Source organism: Ambystoma mexicanum, chromosome 4q, assembly GCF_040938575.1.
Source record: "Ambystoma mexicanum isolate Mex_15411 chromosome 4q, UKY_AmexF1_1, whole genome shotgun sequence".
Lineage (NCBI taxonomy): Eukaryota > Metazoa > Chordata > Amphibia > Caudata > Ambystomatidae > Ambystoma > Ambystoma mexicanum.
In genome coordinates, this window is record NC_090928.1 from 1,116,141,619 (window position 1) to 1,116,161,160 (window position 19,542).

Below are 19,542 nucleotides of genomic sequence, written 5' to 3' on the forward strand. Positions count from 1 at the left end.
CCTTTTGCCGTTGAAACAAATTCTGCAACTGGTGCAGGGACAAGAATCTAGACCCTTTTCTGTGCAAAGCACCTGAGGCATTATCCTTTCTACTATCCTTCGCCATTTGGGGCTCCAGGTTGGAACTATTAAAGGCTGTTTGGCGGCGCTATCCATGTGTAAGCGCTCGTCTGAAGAATGTTCATATTTCAAGATCCCACTGGTGAGACAATTTCTAAAGGCGCTCACCAATGTGTCCCCCTCTACCCACCATCTCCTTTCCAGGTTCCAATGTGGGACCTTAATCTGGTACTAAAATTCATAATGTGTGCACCCTTTCAACCTTTTACACTCATGTTCTTTTAATGTTAAAACCATTCTCTTGGTAGCTCTAACTTCAGCCTGTAGAGTGAGTTTCAGGTGCTTTTGTCCAAGCCACCCTTTACTATCTTCCTAAGGATAGGGTTATTCTAATGGTTAAAACTTCATTTCATTTTTACCTCAATCATTTCTGATTTTCACTTCGGACAGGAAATAGGTTTACCTTCTTTCTATTCCCCCACCTCATCTTGGCAAGGAGGAGGAGAGGTTACATAGGTTGGACCTTGGCAGAGGTTTAAGCTGCTATATACATAGACTGTCAAAACTTTGCATTGATGATCAACTTCATTGGCTATACGGGCCACAAATTGGGTCAGGCTGTTACAAAACAGACCTTATCCAGATGGATCATTCCGGCAAGCTCAGAATGTTAGACTGGCAGGAAAGGGTCCTTCTGAAAGATTAAGGGTCCATTCCACCAGGGGCATGGCTACCGCTACAGTCCTACAAAAGGGTGTAACAATATATAAATATATTTGTGAAGCAGCAACGTGGTCTGCTATTCACATGTTCACACAACTTTACTGCCTGGAGCAATGCTCCAGATAAGATTTTGAGGTGGTAGTATTTTACTCCCTATTTTTAAACTTTGAGAGGAACTGTGATTTTAAGAGTTAAAAATGACTTTTCTAATTTGGAAGAGAGTAAAATGTATGTGACATCAGCCGATGTGTGGAAAAACTGTATGGAAATCATTACTATGCGGCAACTTTCTGCATTGTGACAGAATACACCTTTCATTATTTCTGTAAGGTCTGGACTTTGATCTCTCTTGTATATATTTAAATGTTGAAAACCCCAAAACCTAGCAGATTTCGTAGTAAAGCAAGCATGAATTTTATTGTGTGTTTTGAGGTTCGATAGCAGAATTGTCTTTTGAGGTTTAATGAAAGTCCTCATTTCCTGGACCTATTACTACCTATGGTATGCCAATGACATGATACAACAGGGCGGAGAGGCAAGGACTCATCCTAAATTCTATATCTAATGTCATGGTCAAATGGTCATGTTCCATGTACAGTACTTTGCCAAAAGCGCTATATAAATATTATCACCAAGTCTGTACTCCTTTATCGACCTTGCAAGGATGAAATGCTGAGTTGGCCTTCTCGGGGTTCGAACCTGCAACCTACAGATCATGCACATATTGTAGCAACGACTGCTCATCCAGCTGAGCTATCTTACTGGCTAACCTCCTTCAGAGGACGGTTAACTGAGTATCGACAGAGGTATAATGAGTGCCTAGGTAGTGGATGACCATGTATGAAGCGCTACATAAAGTTAAATACCTATCTGCATTATCACAGGGACAGGTTTTTGCTGAGTTTCTATTTCAATTACAAATGTAATTTTCACTTGTTTGTTTTTGAACAGTGCTTGAACTTCCTGGAGAGTCGGGTTATGGATGAATTGTAGATTTGAGAGGCTAGAACACCTGCGATTGGTGAAATGACAATCATTCACCCTTGAGCAAAGACTCTGCTCCCACTGACCATTTATAGTAATGTACCCCATTGACTGCAAGGTTGAATGGATGTCAACTAGATTGTGGATAGTCATCATTTTACACAGTTTGTATAATTGGAGTGTAAATTAAATTATAAGTGTAAACATGATCTGCCTTAGCATGATTATGCACACAGCACAGGATCTCTGAAAAATACAATTGTGCAATACTGGTTTGCTTTCACTGGGGGAAAAAAAGCATAATTTGTTACAAAATATTTATTCTCAATTGCAGCTTAGTTTTCCATTTTATTAATTTTACAATCCTAAAATGCTAGGGAAATGTGGACCGTGCTTCTGTATGCTCCATGATCAGCAGAAGCTGAATGGAAGTAAACCATTCCTTTTATCGCAGTGTGTAGTTTCTTTTTTTGAAAGGCTTCAGAGAAATGCATTCTGTTTCAGAGGCTTATCTACGGCTATCCGTACATCCATGTAGATAAAAATCAAAACAAGCCTTTTGGTTTCTGTCAACTAACGTGACATTTGCTCTGCCCTAAACTTGTGTTTAAATGTGCACAGGACAATAATAAAGCTGTTGTATTCCAACTGGTACGCATCTTTCCTGGAGGCCCGGCCTGGAGTCTTCCCTCGATCAGGATGGGAGCTTTGCAAGAGCAGTCCTGCATTCGGTTTGAGACCAATTTAAAAACTAAATTCTACTCCCTCTATCAAATCAAATACTGCTTTGGGAGTCTTTTTTTTGTTTTTTTTGTTTTTGAAACACAGCTCACCATTTATTGTTGCCAATTATACCTTGCCAATGACTAACAGAAAATGTACCTTCTGTGACCTGAAAATTATTCAATTCATGGAATCCTGTTGCCAAGATTATGCTGGTTCAGAGTATCGCTGTACACAACTGTACAAACTACACTTTCTACGAACTCCAGCTGTTGGGGAACAAAGTCTTTGTTGCTCATATTTTTGCTCTATGACAAGCTTAATAATGGGCATTGAGACGTGTTGTAACTTTTTTGGCGCCACGTGCATAAGGTTTGCTTTGTGGACAGCTGTGACAGTGCTTCTTTGGTTGTTTCTAGTGTACTGAAAAGCAAAGTCTGCAATGCGCCGGCTCACTCCCTCAGTGAGTTTAATGCTCTGGACTACGCCGTCAACAATAACGTGCTCAATTCCACTATACTCTCCTTCTGTGTTTTCCCAAATGGTGACGAGATCCACATCAGTGTACAGTGTTTTGAAGCCTATCGAGACACAGGGACGAACGTTTGCATAGAGGTCAAAAGTCTTACGGAGCAGGAGATTCATAGGTGGATGCCCAGCAGCTTTTGGGGTCTTTGGAGGGCCTTTCAGCCCCATCTTATTTGCAGTATGCAGGTATTTGTACTGTGGGGGGAAAAACAGAACTGAAGCCTACGGGCGTTCTGTGTGCTATATATACCTTCAATTACCTCATCTTCGAGACAGAGGCACTCTAGGGACATCGAGTCAGCGCAAAACGCCCTCTGCTGAAATGTCTTTCTGAAGTTTATCGTATATCAAGGATGAGGAGTACGTGGGAGGAACATCCAGTCGAAAGTACATTAACGGGGGCAAGTAACCTGTTCATCTTTTCATTTGATTGAATTAGTAAGCGTGGAGTATGAATTTCAAAATGGTGTCCGTTTAGCATTCTTAGTAAAGTACTCCATTTCAAAATCTATAGTCCTGTTTACGAAATTGCCTCCCGTTTTGACCTGGAACTCCATTAAGACTGATTCTTTTCTATACTGCCAGTGATAATTGTTCTCTATCAGCAACACTAGATATTTCTCTGGCTGTGCTAGAAACCTGCTGTCCACATTTCCATCGGTCAAGGAACCCTAATATATTAACTCCTCCCAGAAGTCTGGAAGAAAACTGCTTGAGGTTCCAAAACTTCTAAATAAGCATGCCGATATTGGATTTCTCCCCTCGCAGGGCGGCACCTATAACAATTTTTTGAAACTGGAGTTATCCTGCAGTTTTATTGAGGCCCAATTTCTGAAACACAAATGTGAGATGCTTATGGTTCATAAATAGCCAGGCTCTTGCAGTTTAAACTTGGGGAATGCCTGTTTTACAGCAACATTTCAAAGAAAATATGCAGACAAGGCTGAAGATTCCCAATGACTCATGCTGTGCAGAGAGTGGAGACCCCATTGGTGGGCAATGCATCCAAGAAAATAGATCCACCATCCCACACAACGGAACTTTTCACAGTGCTACGTAGCTGCTCCTCCATGTGCAGCTATTTTTGGTGGTCTTTAACTACTGGTTTTGTTCATGCTGTCAGCATCTTCCATCGTTAACATTTCTTAGGCAATACACTGCAGGTCACATGGAAGTTCACCAGTGGTTTTTTCTTGTATTTGTTTGCTCGGAGGTTTCTGTATTTTTAATTAAATGTATAAGTAGTCCATAAAATAGTCTCCTGTTTTTAAAAGTGTAATTGTAACCAAACAAAGACAAATGAGTATGGCCTATTCACCTTAGATATTTTGGGTGTCATGACATTTGCAATGCTTTCTTTTCTTGATAGGTTATCATTGAGTCCTCAATGCATTTCTGCAATTTGTTGATTACAGAAGGAAGCTTGTCCAATACCTGGAATGATAGCTATACTTCACCACAGAAAACGCCCACGGGGAAAGGCAGCAACCCTGGCTCCACTATGGAAATGGTAAGGTACAGCTTTCATGGCTTTGTGATCTTACTCTTTGCTTCCCCACTAGCATACATTTAAAGTGGCGACCAGAAATGTGTGGATTTACATTGCTGCCCGATCTGTGAATTCTGCTGATCAGGCCTTGCTGCCCACTAATAACCTCTTCCACCAATGGGCTTAGTTTTGCTATACAGATAAGTGACCCGCTGTTTGGCGCTGAGGCTGCTTTTTCAGCTGTTCTATTGGTATTGGGAGTTTTTGTCTTTTCTTTTTGGGTAAAAAAATACGATGTAGAAAGACTGCTCTGTGACTGCACAGAGCGGTCTTTCAAAATCGAACTGTCGGCCCCTGCGCCGCACACATGTGCGCGCATGGACTGACCGGCATGGCGAGGATGAGCTGTGGGAGTCGGAGATGAGTGTATGTATTTGTGTATGCGGTGGGGGGGGGTGGCTGGGATCAAAGGGGGGGACCTGTGTGTGTGTGTGGGGGGGGGAGGTCAGGCAATGGAGTAATATTTTCAGTTGCAGGCTACTAGTCGGGCAGAAAATGTCACTCGCCACCTCCCAGTTCTCCCCACACACACCATTTCTTACTCTGCAAGAGTAAAGTACTTGCTAGTTGACGCTGCACGTTTTATAGCCTGATGTACTTTTACAGTGTTTCTAACTGGTAGGGCTTCAGTTACGCTATGAGGATCTGAGCATATAAAATAATTGTACGCACATTCCAATGGGAGGATTTAAAATCACTGGTCAAAATATTTTATACATAGCAGTGAATTTAAATTCTCTAACAACCTTGGGGGTTCTTGAGGAGGACGGGGGGGCGGGAGTGTGGTAGACTAGAGAGTATGTTATTGCAAAAGTATCCAAATCACCAAAGGGATGCTCTAGCAGCTATCCTTCCTTTCCCTGATCGACTGAATGTAACAGATTTTCGAATGGATTGTGTCCTCCAACATATTCCTTATCTTTGATAGATCATCTCCCAGCTTGCTGGCCTTGGACACTTTTTTTCAGTAGAGGGCGCTGTGCGTTGACGTCCCTAGACGGCCTCCATATTGGCATCGATGTCACCACGCGTATAAATAGACTTGCGCAGCGTCCGTTCAGTTCTGTTTTTCCGCGCTTCGTGGGGCCTCGGAATATTGTTGCTCAGTTCTTCAGTCAAATATATCAATATATTCCTCGTGAATACCGACTCTTACTCGATGGCTTCCTCACCCGAACCGACGACTCCACGGTCCGGCTTCAAAAAATGTCGAGACTTTGGAAAGAAAATGTCGTTGACGGATCCTCACAGGATCTGTTTGTGGTGCCTGGGAATCTAGCACCATTGTTCGGAGTGCGAGGACTGCATGTCCATGACGGCGAAAGCCTTGAAGGAGCGTAGGGGGAAGCTCGAGAGAGGTAAGGCAGTTAAAACTTCTTCGAAAGTTTCCTCGGCGGAGTCAAGACATTCGTCTCCTCGCCATCACAAAAGACATTCTCGTTCTAGGTCTCGAAGCAGTTCCCATCGAGATCTAAGCATTCAAAAAAGACGTTGCAGATCCCCTTCTTGGTCTTCTTCCGTTTCCCCAAAAAGGGTCTCCTGCCCCACAAAACATAGCTCTCAGGCTGAGTGGGAGGAAATTCAGGAAAAAGATGCTAAGCATCTTCGAGAAAGCGGCCTCGACCCCCTCGAAGACTGCTGAGGGTGATACCGTGGGTGAAAGACCCGAAAAATCAAAAAGCCGCGAGTCGCAGTACCCGGCGAAAGAAGCCACTCGAGAGCGTCACAAACCCTTGAGTAAAGGCAAAGTTGCGTCTTCGCCTTCGTCGTTGAAGATCCCTTCGACACATAGATCGTCGTCGACGCCGTTATCGAAGGGTTCTTCGACGCACAGGTCAGTCGAGTCGACGCAGTCTTCGACGCCGATAAAGGATAAACCCACGGCCACCTCACCGCCAGTGGCCATACCCAGAGCCTCGAGCACGAGAATGTCATTGACAACCTCGAGTAGAATCCCGCTACTCTCGAGTTCGGGGCCTCTACCACCTTTCTCAGCACCTTTTTCGATGGCTTTGAAGCCTTTAACGTCCGCGTGGACGACGTTGACGTTTTCTCAGCCAGTCATGACAAATTTGTCTGCTCCTGCTCTGGAAATGGGATTTATACCATTTTCAAGACCTGATCACTCCAGAGTCTTATCTTCTTTTTATGAAGAAGGGGAGGATTCGGATCAGGAAAGACCTTTTGAGTTGCAGGGATCTGCAACTCCTGCACCAGAGGAATTTACCTCTGAGGAAGGTAGGTTGAAAGACCTCCATGAATCCCTACAGGAAGCAAGTGAGTTGGACACTTCCCCAGAAGTGGAATTTGCCACACCAGACTCTGGAACATGCTGAAACCCCTTATAGAACCTTGATGGCAAGGATAATGGAGTTTATGGGATGGTCCACACCCTCGCCTGCTTTTCAGCAAGACGACCTCAGACATCTTGGTCAAAGGTCCACAGGAGGATCCTGTGGTACCATTTCATGCGGCATTACAAAGGAGAATAATGGCAAACTGGGAAACCCCTGAGGTAATCCCGACGGTTAACAAAAAATTATCAGCTAAATATCGGGTGTCTTCTGGTGACCCTGAATATTTATCCAAACACCCAACTCCGGAGAGTCTGGTTGTTCAGGCAGCTACTTCAGCAGGTAGTAAATCGGCTTACCCTACTGTTCCACAGGACATGCAGCATGGTGTTGAAATCCATCAATGCTACTTGTACGCTCGCAAGGTCCAGCCACACACTTTGGGAGTGTGCTTCATTAGCGGCTGACTTCCTCCCGGAGGGAGAAGAAAGGGAAGCGTTTCTCAACATCATTAAGGATGGTAAGGACGCAATGTGCGAATCCCTTCAGACTGGCATCGATTCTGCTGACAGCATCAGCAGGGCCATGGCGGCAAGTACAACAACCAGTAGATTTGCTTGGTTGCGAAAGTCTGGTTTTGCTCCAGATGTGCAAAGCAGACTCTTGAATATGCCCTTTGACGGCTCTTCTTTGTTTGGTAAGAAGGCAGATGGCAGTTTAGAAAAACTACAAACATCAAAGGCAGCAGCAAAATCCCTAGGACCTGCAATCCGTCAGACACCATATCGCCCCTCAGGAACCTCTTGGAGAGGTAAGTCCTTTCGCTACTATTCCGCATTCGGAAAGGGCAGAGGACAGCCGGTTCAAAGGGGTCAGAAAAAATTCACCCGAGGTGGACGGGGTAAAAATACAAAAGCCGCAGCAGCAGCAGGTGCCTCTTTACCCTCGGCATCAGCCGCCTCCAAACCGCTCTGTGGACTCTGCTCACAAGACACCAGTAGGGGGCAGGTTAACTCAACATCTGACGGAATGGCAGGCTATTACGTCAGATGCTTGGGCATTGGAGACAGTTGCCCAAGGTTACTGCCTGCCTTTCCTACGCATCCCTCAGTCATCCACCGGGGAACAGCTCTCTGAAAGTTCCAGATCCGCTCCGCTTGCAGGAAATTGTAGATCTGCTAGAGAAAGGTGCCATAGAACCGGTACCTGTAGCGGAGAGGAACAAGAGCTGTCCCCCCCCCCCCACCCACGCCCCTACTTTCTCATACCGAAGAAAGACCGAGACCTATCTTGGACTTGGAAGAATTAAACAAGTTCCTCAGGAAGGACAAGTTCAAGATGGTAACTCTCTCTCTCAGATTCTCAGATCCTTCAGGCCCTCCAGCTCCAGGACTGGCTGGTATCTCTGGACCTACAGGATGCTTATTTCCATGTGCCAATCTATCTCAAACACAGGAAATACCTGAGGTTCGCAATTGGGGGCTCTCATTATCAATTTCGAGTTCTGCCATTTGGGCTGACCTCCGCCCGAGGGTCTTCACCAAGCTAATGTCGGTAGGGGCTGCAAGTCTGAGGGAAGGGATCCATGTCTAACCCTACCTGGACGATTGGCTGATCAGAGTTGTATCTTCGGAACAAGCGCAGATCCAGCTAGATTATGTCTGCCACTTCCTTCACAAACTGGGCTTCTCCCTCAATTTAAAGAAGTCACAGATGATACCATCACGGAGACTCCAGTTCATTGGAGCAGTCCTGGACACTTCCCTGGGAAACGCCTTGGCACCAGAGGTGAGGGCTTAAGATATTCTGCAGATGGTCACCAAGTTTCAAAATGCCCAACGTCTTCCAGCTTTCGACTTTTTGAGGTTGCTAGGCCTCATGGCATCCTGCATCTTCCTTGTGCCAGAGGCTCGCCTGAGAATGAGATTTCTTCAGTGGGCACTGAACTCAGTGGTCGCAATTCTCGGGGAGAATGACAGACCTCCTTCAGATTCCGGACAAGGTGACTCGAGACCTTCAGTGGTGGGCCTGCCAGAAAAACATCTTGAAGGGGGAACTGTTTTGGCAACCATGGCCGGAGATAACAGTAGTCACAGATGCCTCACTCACGGGGTGGGGAGCCCATACCAACGACTTGACCATCAGCGGTCGTTGGTCTCCATCGGAGTCCAGACTACATATCAACCTGTTACAGCTGAGAGCAATCAGACTAGAGCTGAAAGCTTTTCTGCCATCTGTACAGGGGAAAAATGTCCTGATAATGACGGACAACACGGTGGCCATGCACTACCTCAACAAAAGACTAGGCGTAGGATCACTGCCACTGTGCAGAGAGGCAATGCAGCTCTGTTTTTTGGCAATTCAAGAAGGAATCTCTATCGGCAGTTCACCTAGCCTGAGAGAAGAATTTGAGGGCGGGCGCTCTGAGCAGGCAGGGCACAGTCTCCCACGAGTGGGAACTAGCTCAGGAAGTCTTTTGGGAGATCTTCGCCCTTTGGGGACCCCCTCAAGTGGATCTGTTTGCCACCAGTACCAACAGAGTGCGATCTGTTTTGTTCAAGGGAATCTCCCCCGAGAGGAGCTCTAGGGGATGCGTTCGTAGTGGACTGGGAGTTTCCACTCCTGTACGTGTTTCCACCAGTCCCTGTCATTCCTCAAATGATCAGGAAGCTGAGAAGATTCCGGGGAACCATGATCCTAATTGCCGCAGACTGGGCCAGGAGAACGTGGTACCCGGACCTTCTGGACATGTCCATCTGCCCTCCAATTCGTCTTCCACTCGAGGAGAATCTTCTCTCACAGAAGGGGGGTCAGGTTCTCCATCCAGACATAAGAACCCTCAACCTTCACGCCTGGCTTCTGAAAGGTTGAGATACAAGGATTGGGACCTCCCTGATGACGTCATGGGAAGTGTTGCTTTCGGCCAGAAGGCCAGCAACAAAGGCTTTATACTGCTGCCGTTGGAACAAACTTTGCAGCTGGTGTAGAGAAGAGAATATCGACCCCTTTTCATGTGGAACACCAACGGTGTTATCCTTTCTAGTCTACTTGGCAAATTCAGGCCTTCAAGTTGGCCCCATCAAGGGCTATCTCGCAGCGCTATCTATCTTCAAGCGCACTGCGGAGGAGCCTTCGTATTTCAAATTACCCTTAGTAATACAATTTCTAAAGGGATTAACTAATGTCTACCCTCCAAGACCTTTCCAGGTTCCTTTATGGGACTTAAATTTAGTCTTACATTTCCTGATGGGTACTCCTTCTGAACCACTCCACTCTTGTTCGCTACGATTTCTCACCCTTAAAACGGTCTTAAACATCTGTTAGAATGGTGAGCGAATTACAAGCTCTATCTTGTAAACCCCCCTCATACAATTTTTTATAAAGACAAGGTGGTCCTACAGGTGAAGCCTAATTCCCTCCCAAAGGTGGTTTCTGAATTCCACATCACTCAGAAAATTACTTTACCTTCATTCTATCCGCCTCCCCATCCGGGGAAAGAGGAAGAAAGGCTACATGGGCTGGACCCAAGGCGGGCTTTAAGCTTTTACATCAGCAGACTTGCTAGGATTAGGCAAGCAGACCAACTGTTCGTTGGTTACTCAGGGCACAAGTTGGGACTACCGATAACAAAACAAACCGTTTCCAGATGGATTATTTTGGCCATCCTGGAATGTTACAAACTGGCAGGGAAAGGGCCTCCTCAAAATCTTAGGGCTCATTCAACCAGGGGTATCGCAGCCTCCTCTGCCCTCCAAAGAGGGGTTCCGGTTCGAGACATATGTGCGGCTGCCACATGGTCTTCCGCACATACCTTCACAAGAGTTTACAACCTGGATTCCTCCTCTAGTCAGAGACTAGGTTTGGCAAAGCCGTATTACATTCGGTTCATTCCTAAAAGGAAACATGGCGTTTTACTCCCACCTCCAATTGCACACCACTGCTATGGTAGTCTATCAAAGATAAGGAATACGTTGGAGGACACAATCCCTTCGAAGAACAAGTTACTTCTTACCTTGTAACGTTCTTTCGATGGGATGTTCCTCCGACGTATTCCTTATCACCCTTCCCATCCATCCCCGCAGTAATACTTCCCTTGTGGTTGCAGCTTACGCTCCTTCAAGGTCAATAACCAATTCATGTCAAAACGGAACTGAGCAACGGACGCTGCGTGAGTCTATTTATACGCGTGGTGACGTCGGCGCCGATATGGAGGCCGTCGAGGGACATCGGCTCGAGGGACGTCGACGCGTAGCGCCCTCTACTGAAAAAAAAATTCCGAGTCCAGCAAGCTGGTAGATGATCTATCAAAGATGAGGAATACGTCAGAGGAACATCCCATCGAAAGAATGTTACAAGGTAAGAAGTAACTTGTTCTTCTGACTTAAAAATACTTGCTATCCTTTATCTTCTCGCTCTCTTGTATTCCCTTTTGATTGGCTTCCTTAGCTGTTTACTCCCCCCACCCCCGAGGACTTATAAAGTGCTCTTTTGCTTCCCAAAACTAAGTCCGCCCCCAATAAATACCCTAATGATTATGATCAAGAACTGCTATCCTAACCTCTCAAACATACTGCAATACTTCTCTCTGATAAAGCATGAAATGCTAGAAAAATTACTGATCCTCCCGCTTCTGGTCCCTGTCAAATCTCTTGTCTTGAAATCAAACCTTCTGGTTTCACTACAAGAAAGTCTTATCTAACAAATCGCCTTGAGTTCTTCAGCACACGTTCTAGGTACAAAACATGAGGGCATGAGATACCACATCAGGTGGTTTTGAAAGAAGTACACATTTTAGGGCCTTTAGTACTAATGAATAGCCCCACTGCACAATCTTATTTGCTGGGCGTGTGTGCCAAAGAAAGTCTTCAGTATGTGAGAGTCTAACACTGACTCTCCAGCTGGCCCAACACCCTGTTTCATGTGTCTCTGAACGCGTTCATAACTTCCTACTTAGGTGGGCATTCTAGCATGGACACTCGACCTTTGAAAGAAAATGCCACAGAGACCTAAAATGTTGCAAACTCTTGCTGGTTAAAACATGTCTGTGATCGCTTCAATAACGTATGATAGTCCCAGACTTTCCACCCTTCTTAATCCACTATTGTCCTGGGCAGGGGTAGCTGTGCATCTGAACACTAGGAAGCTGAGGAGAAAAAGGGCTGTCATCTTAAACCAAGCTTGTCTGGCATTCTCCCACTGCCCAGTTGTTGAGGCTCCCTGCTGACTGTTTTTTCTTAGTGATATGTAACTAGGTTGACCAGTTGGTATATCCCTACTATTAAAGAGCATCATGATTACACAATTGGAATTTGTAATGCAACTAACACTATAATATAGGTAGATGGCTACAATGTTCACATACCCTGATGTGGTACATTGGAACACAAATACATTGTGCATAACCTTGAGTTCAATTCACTACTGATGTTTTAACAATGTGTAGGTTCCTATATTTTGAATGGATTGTGTCCTTCCACATATTCCTCCCCTTATGATTAACTTCTTCCAGCGTCCGCTGCTTCAGAACATTTCTTTGCGGTAGAGGGCACTGTGCATCGTCGACTCGATGTCCCTCAAAGGCCTCCGTCACCTCTAGGCTGATGTCATGGACTGTATGTATAGCACGCACCACACCCATTATTCAGTTCTGTTTTCTGCTGGCTTCGCTTACAGTGTTTTCTGTCGAGTATTAAGATTATGAATAACCAACCCTCACTGCATTTGTCTGTGGTGCTTGGGCATCGACTGCAGACTGCGGTTCCTGTCAATCTGACGGGGAAGGCACTCCAGGAACAAAACGGCGGACTCGCTGCAGGTATGCCCCCTCAGAAGTCCCATTCCATAACGCTTTTGAAAAGATGATCATCCGACGAACGAGCCACAGCCGAGAAAACGTTTCCAGAAATGTTCTGGATCTATGAGCGGTGCCTGCCACTTCTCGTCGAAAAAAAGATAGTAGAAAAGGCAGCATAGATCTCCATTATATTCCGCCTCTTCTCCGTGCAAAGTCACATGCCCTGGTAGATCAGCCTCAAAGGCTAAATGGGAGACATTCTGTCTCTAAATGTTGAAAATCTATGAAATGGTGACCCGGCCCCTTCGAAGGAAAAGATGAAGGGTCACGACCCTGTTGTGCCAGCCAAGCCCAATAGGGAGTGTAAGCAAGCTAAAGCTTGTGCACCCTCGAGCCCGGACCGAAAGCTGTCAGCCCTTCGAGAGCCCACAAAGCCTTGCGTCGAGGAGAGGCCCATTCCTCTACCCTCAGTTTGACCTGTCGAGGGCATCACCTTCGTAGTTGCCGAAATCCTCCGTGCCTTCGTATGAGGTTGAGAAAACCTTTAAGCCCCTTCCCAAAAAGGACCTTTCCAAGTCCCTTTCCAAGTTCCTTTCCTCTATTTTTGAGGAGGCTGAACCCTCTGACCAGGATACTGCACCCTTTGGCCTGGAATATGGAACACTTAATGTTACAGAGGCACTGTTGCCTGAGGAGTCCAGGATTCAAAATGTATGACTACCTACAGAGTGCAAGTGGCCTGGACACTTCCCCTGAAATTGATTTTGTCGCGTCTGACTTGTCTGACCATTCTGAGGCGTCAAACAGACAACTAATGAATAGAGACAGACATTCTAGACAAGGTTCATGGCGAACTGGGAGTCCCCTGACGCCAGCCCTGCTGTCAGTAAAACTCTGACCAAATAATACAAGCCTTGATCCTGAATACCTCTCAACACACCCTACCCCGGAAAGGATTGTGGTGCAGGATTCCACATCGAGACAAGCGGCCCACTACCATCCCTCCAGATAGGGGTGAGGACAGCATTCACGCACTAGCTAAAAGTTTTTTCAGCCAGTAGTATGGCTCAAGTCCATCAATGCTACTTGCGCGCTGGCCAAATTCACCCACATTCTGTGGCATTGAATTGCAATGGCAGCTGAACCTATCCCTGAAGGATAGGTAAGGGTTTCTGAATATTGTGAAAGATGGAAAGGATGCAATGTGCAAATCCCTCCAGTCAGATGATGCTAGCAGAGCCATGTCAGCTAGCACGGTAATCTGCAGGTTTGCGTGGTTGAGAGTCTGGCTTTGCACTGGATGTACAGTCTAGACCGCTTAACATGCCCTTTGATGACATACAACTGTTTGTCAACAAGGCTGATGTAAGCCTCTAAAAACTAGACTTGAAAAGCAGTGGCATAGTCACTGAGACAGCCTCAACCCTCGAACACTACTGCACACGCTCGGAGGGGAGTTGATCTTTTTGCTACTATTCCGCATTTGGAAGAGCGTGAGGCCAGGCCTATCAAAGAGGCCAAAGACAACTCCCTTGTTGTGGAAGAGGTGGCAAGTCTGCCAGGCAACAGCTGCTTTACCCTCAGCTGCTTCTTCAAAACCACTGAGGCCTTAGTTCACAGGACATTACTTCGATGCTTGGGCCCTGCAAACAGTAGCCCAGGGTTACAGACTCCCCTTTTTAAGAAGGCCTCCGGATCATCCACTGGGGAGCCACTCTAACAAAATTCCAGAGCCGTCCTCATGCAGGAGATTTCCTGTCTGCTAGAGAACGTTGCTATAGAGCCAGTGTCTGTAACAGGTGGTACTCCCCTTTTTGATCCCCAAGGACAGAAGCTTGAGACCCATTTTGGACTTTAGTTACCTGAACAAGTTCGTCAGGAAGGAGGCATTCAAAATGGTTACCCTTTCTCAGATCTTTCAGGCCCTCGAACTCAAGGATCGGATGGTATCATTGGACCTTCAGGATGCTTACTTCAATGTGCCCATTCATCAAGAACACAGGAAGTATCTGAAGTTCAGTGTTGGCAGTTCTCACTGTCAGTTTTGAGTTCTGCCATTCGGACTGACCTCTGCCCGGTATTTTCACCAAGTTGATGGCGATAGTGGCAGAGCGTCTCGGGAGGGGAGGGATTCACGTCAAAGTCTACCTGAACGATTGGCTGATCCGGGCCCGTTCGACCGTACAGCTCCTGGAACATCTCAGCATCACCTGCCAATCTCACCACATACTGGAGGTTCTCCCTCCATTTCAAGAAGTCCCGCTGATACCTTCCCAAAAGCTCCAATTCATGGGAGCGGTCTTGGATGCTTCCTTGGGGAAATCCTTGACACCCGAGGTGAGGGCTGAACACATTCAGCCGATGGTCACCAAATTCCAGAATGCCCAGCGTCTTCCGGCCTTCGATTTCCTAAGGTTGCTCGGCCTCATGGCATCCTGTATTTTCCTGGTGCCAGAGGCTCATCTGAGAATGAGGTCCCTGCAGTGGGCCCCACAGGTCCCAGTGGTCTCCATTTTCAGGCAAGATGTCGGATATATACAGGTTCCGAGCAGAGTTGCACAGGATCTCCTGTGGTGGGCCTGCAAGGACTCATTCTGAAGAGGGAACTTTTTTTGGCATCCTTGGCCGGAGATGGGCGTAGTTCTGATGCTTGTGAATCTGCTTAGAATCACATGCTGCTGTGCATGTAGTCCAACATCTAGTGGTAATCATGGAGTATTGCATCTTTTTTTCGAAGATCGAGAAGGGACATTGACATGGGCGTGACACATCCTTAATGTGACCTGTAGTTTATCCAAAATCCTTTGTGCGTCAAGGTCCAACCAGATTGGTTTTTGCACCCATCTTGTCGGTCGCACAAATGCAGAGTTCGTAAAATTCAATTTTGCTTGATCTATACTTAAGCGGTTTGCTCCTACTTTCTCAACGGCTACTAGATGTCTGATCCTGCCTCACCGGCCATACTTCTACCGACGACTCGGTGGCTAAAATCCATGCTGCCATGGCCCGCTGGCCTCAGAGTAGGGAGAGTGGACCCCTGTTTTTACTGACTTTCTCTCGAATGTTCTTCCTTGCCCCTCCTCTTTTCTTCAGTCTGGCTGACATTTCTCTCTGCTATGGAGCAAACTCCTTGTAAATTCTGCCTGCCTTGCAACGGCAAAATTCCCTGGAAAGATACCCATCGCCAGTGCAATCAGTGCTGCCCTCATGACCACGATGAGTGGTGTTGCAAGGCCTGCAAACGTTTTTGCCCCAAAACCTTAAACCCAGCGCACGAAGCAGTGGGCATCCTATGCCATGTAGGCTGAGAGTCAATACCCCACTGTCGCCTCGGACGAGGAGTCTGTCGGCAGCCGCGGCTCTGATTTGGAGGCCGTTTACTTAATTGTAACCCTCATGTACCTGCGTTTCCGTCCCCGGCCACAAGCATGCCACTGGCAGTGCGTTGGGGATGTCACACCCCAGCGACAAGAGCACACACGCAACACATGCTTCTAAGCTCACAACCCCTTTGCTTTCCTCGATGGATCCGTCGAGAAAGCAGTCTATGCCCACGGGCACCTTAAATTTGGCAGCACCCTCTGAACCTTGCAGTTAAACGCCCTCTGCGCACCTGCTACTGCAGCCTGCACACGGCGATGGGTCTTCGGTTAAAGCAGGTGCTCACGCAAAGTCTCCGTCCTGCCATGCATTAGCGTCGGAATACGTGCCAAAGAGGCCCCTTCGTCAAACACTGCTGATGCTTGGGGAGAAGCTTTCTAAAGCCTGTTTACACAGCTGACGGTAAAAAGGCCTCCCCTTTAACAGAAGGCACGTGTCCCGCCTCTCCGCGCAGTCCTCTCCTCCAACTGATGATTCAGTCTCCTCTGTGTGGGCTAGTGATGCATTTGAGGCATGCATGGACAAGATGCCGGAGTTTATCAAGTTTTCAGGCTAGTTTGAAGATATTCTTAAAAGCTGCAAAAAAGCACCACTCGCAGGATCCCCAGGTGGATGGATGTATTGCTGGATAACCAGGATGACCCCGACCAGGACATCTGTCGCTGACCCGAGCCACACAGCTCAGGGTCCTGTCTCAAGACCCAGACTGGGACCTGGTTGATGATCAGGGCACGTGACGTGACACTATGCCTCCCATGACTCTGACCCAGTGAACATTGTTTTGGACGCTACTCCTGTTGCTCAACCCAGGGACTCCTCGCCCATCGACAAAGCGGATGCTTTTTAACCACTTTCGTAAGGCGGCAGATTATTTTAAAATCACCACCCCAGAAGCTGTCCCTGACTGGACTTTGTAGAGAACATCCTTGAGGAAAAGGGTCCAGGCCGGCTAGAACAACCCCCCCTCCCCCACACCTTCCCCTGTCCTGCTTACCATAGTGACTATATAGTTCAGGGTGGAAACACCCTGGTCCTCCAGTCAGGGTACCTCCAGTGTTTTTTTTTTTTTTACAACTTTATTTATTATGGTTACAGCGTTGTCCTCCAGTGGTTTTAAATCCCCACAATAACTGGTATTTCGACGAGGATAGGTTAGAGGGAGTAACTCTGCTTCCAGAGACTCCCTGGCCTCAACCGATAAATGACTCGGCTCTATCAGCCCCTCTCATGTTTCCCCAGTCAGGGGACGTCTAACATCTTTTACCCACGCATGGAAGGGGATCACTTCAGATCAGTGGATGGGTACTGCATCGAATTCCTCCAGCCACCCCGCTACTATCCACCCAAGAGCAGACTACTGTCACCAGAGCATCTGCGAATCCTGCGGGAAGAGGCCCCAGTCCATCTTGAAATGCGAGCCATCAAAGTTGTCCCTCTCCAGGCAAACAAGGGTATTTATTCAATATACTTCCTTGTAACCAAAAAGGATCTAACATGCGCCCTGTTTTAGATCTGCAGCCTACAAACAAATGCGTCAGGAGTCAAAAGTTCAGAATGAAGGCTCTTCAGGAATTAATCCCACTGTTAAAACTGGGGAATTACATGGCCACATTTGGACATGAAGGATGCCTACTTTCATATTTCAATGTTGCTAGCGCACAAAGTATCTCTGGTTCAAGATGGAGGACATTCGCTATTAGTTACTTACTCCCCTTTGGCATTTCCCCAGCCCCAATGGTGTTTACAAAGGTACTAGCAGTGGCAGCGGCTCACCGGTGCAGGCAATCCATACCAGTGTATCGACGACTGGCTCGTAACTGGAGACTCGTACAGAACATGTCGAACACCCAGAGGACAGTAGATCTGCTTTTCAATCTGGGGTTCTACATCAACAAGAAAAAAATGAAGTCTGGTCCCCAACCAAGTCAAACAGTTTCTGGGGGCCCTGATGCAGGCAGAAGACTGATGTCTTCTCCAATGAGAGGGTTTAAAACGTGTTGTTCGAGATCCCTCACTATGTAGCCTGTCACCGGGTAACTGTACGCAGAGCCATGTGGCTGCTGCGAATGAAGGCATCCTGCGTCTTCCTAGTTCCACATGTCTGTCTGCACATGCGCCCCATGGAGAAGTGGCTCTCGAGCTAATGGGGTCAGGCAAGCAGTCATTGGGACGATCTAGTGGTCATCTTGACAGCTCTCGTTCAGTCTCTGCAGTGTTGATCATAGGAGAACTTTCTGCAGGGGAAACCCTTTACCTGCCCTGCAGTAGAGGCCACTCTCACTAGACGTATCTGTCAGGATGGGGATGTTAGGCAGAATCCTGTGCAGTTCCCTTGGAGAACACTCTTAAAAGATTAAGACTACAGGAGTAAGCAGTAAACCCAATTGGTAGCAGTCTGCACCACCCATATTTCCCTGGTAGCTGTGGCTGAGCAGTCAGACTTCTCTCAAGAAGAGTAGGGCAGTATACACAATAGGGCTAAAAACACAGAGCAAACACACACTGACCAGAGCTTTGTATAAAAAGTATATATTTCTTTAAAACACACTTTAGGCACTATACTAGCACTCCAAATCAAAAGCAAGTTAAAACAGTGAGGTAAAGTATACACACCTCCCTTGATAACTATCAGACAAGTCAGTTAAAACCCCACTATTTGTTAAACAGATGTGAGCGCATAACTTGATGGCACTCCAATAGTTCAGTTAAAGGGAGAGAAAAAGGCAGAGCATAGAAAAAAAAACAGGACCCAACACTTTTAGGAGTTCTCTGCAAGAGAAGAAAGGCAGTATATACTGTAGAGCCAAAGTTCATAGGCCAGGCCCACTTTAAATGGGGCAAAGCGAAATGTGCCCAGGATCACACGGTTAAAAATGCACAAAGTCTTTGCAGAATGTTCAAAGGAGGTTGGTGCGGTTCAAGAAGGTAAAGTTGGGTCTGGGGCCAACCCAGTTGGAAAGGCAAGGATTTAAGGGTCACCTTGGGCAAACCGAAGAAAGGGAGGCCAGGCAGGACACAGTACCTTAAAGGGAGAGGAATCTCCAGCGGTGGCAGTTGTTCCTGGCAGTGGTTGCAGTTCGTGGTTTCGACCAGGGGAAGAGAGGATCTCCGAGGAGGAAACGTGTAGTCGTTGCACTGCACAGGGATGAAACCAGCCGCGGAGTTCGTCGATAAAAGGTGCGTTCCTTTTATTCGCGGTCAAAGTGATGAAGCTTGGCTATCCGGCCGCCGGGGTGCTTGGCACAGGCGATTCAACCAAGAGACTTCTTTGGAAGGCGAAAGGGGCGAACTGGTTGGTCCCACCAGCTCAGAAGAAGACTCGTCCAGCAGAAGATCTTCTTGTCGTTGGGAAAGTGGAGAGTTCGTTGCAGCAGGGCTCCACCGGTCGTGTCGTCGTTGCAGATGGCTCACCACCTTCCCTCTTCGGATTCTTAGGTCCTGTGGCGACTTCTGAAGTTAGTCCCAAAGGCCCTGCTTTTATGCAGAAAAACCCACCACTGGCCCAA

General features: G+C 47.0%; 1 protein-coding gene across 2 annotated transcripts in view; it reads left to right on the forward strand.

Moving 5' to 3' along the window:
* LIN9 (lin-9 DREAM MuvB core complex component) overlaps positions 1-19,542 on the forward strand; it is a 1,337,113-nt gene that overhangs the window by 256,617 nt on the left and 1,060,954 nt on the right. The window contains exon 3 of one of the 2 annotated variants that reach the window (XM_069608684.1): positions 4,434-4,528. In XM_069608684.1, the coding sequence (XP_069464785.1) occupies positions 4,434-4,528 (95 nt within the window). Of the gene's footprint in view, positions 1-4,387; positions 4,529-19,542 lie in introns of both variants that reach the window. The other variant, XM_069608685.1, reaches the window with a different exon arrangement.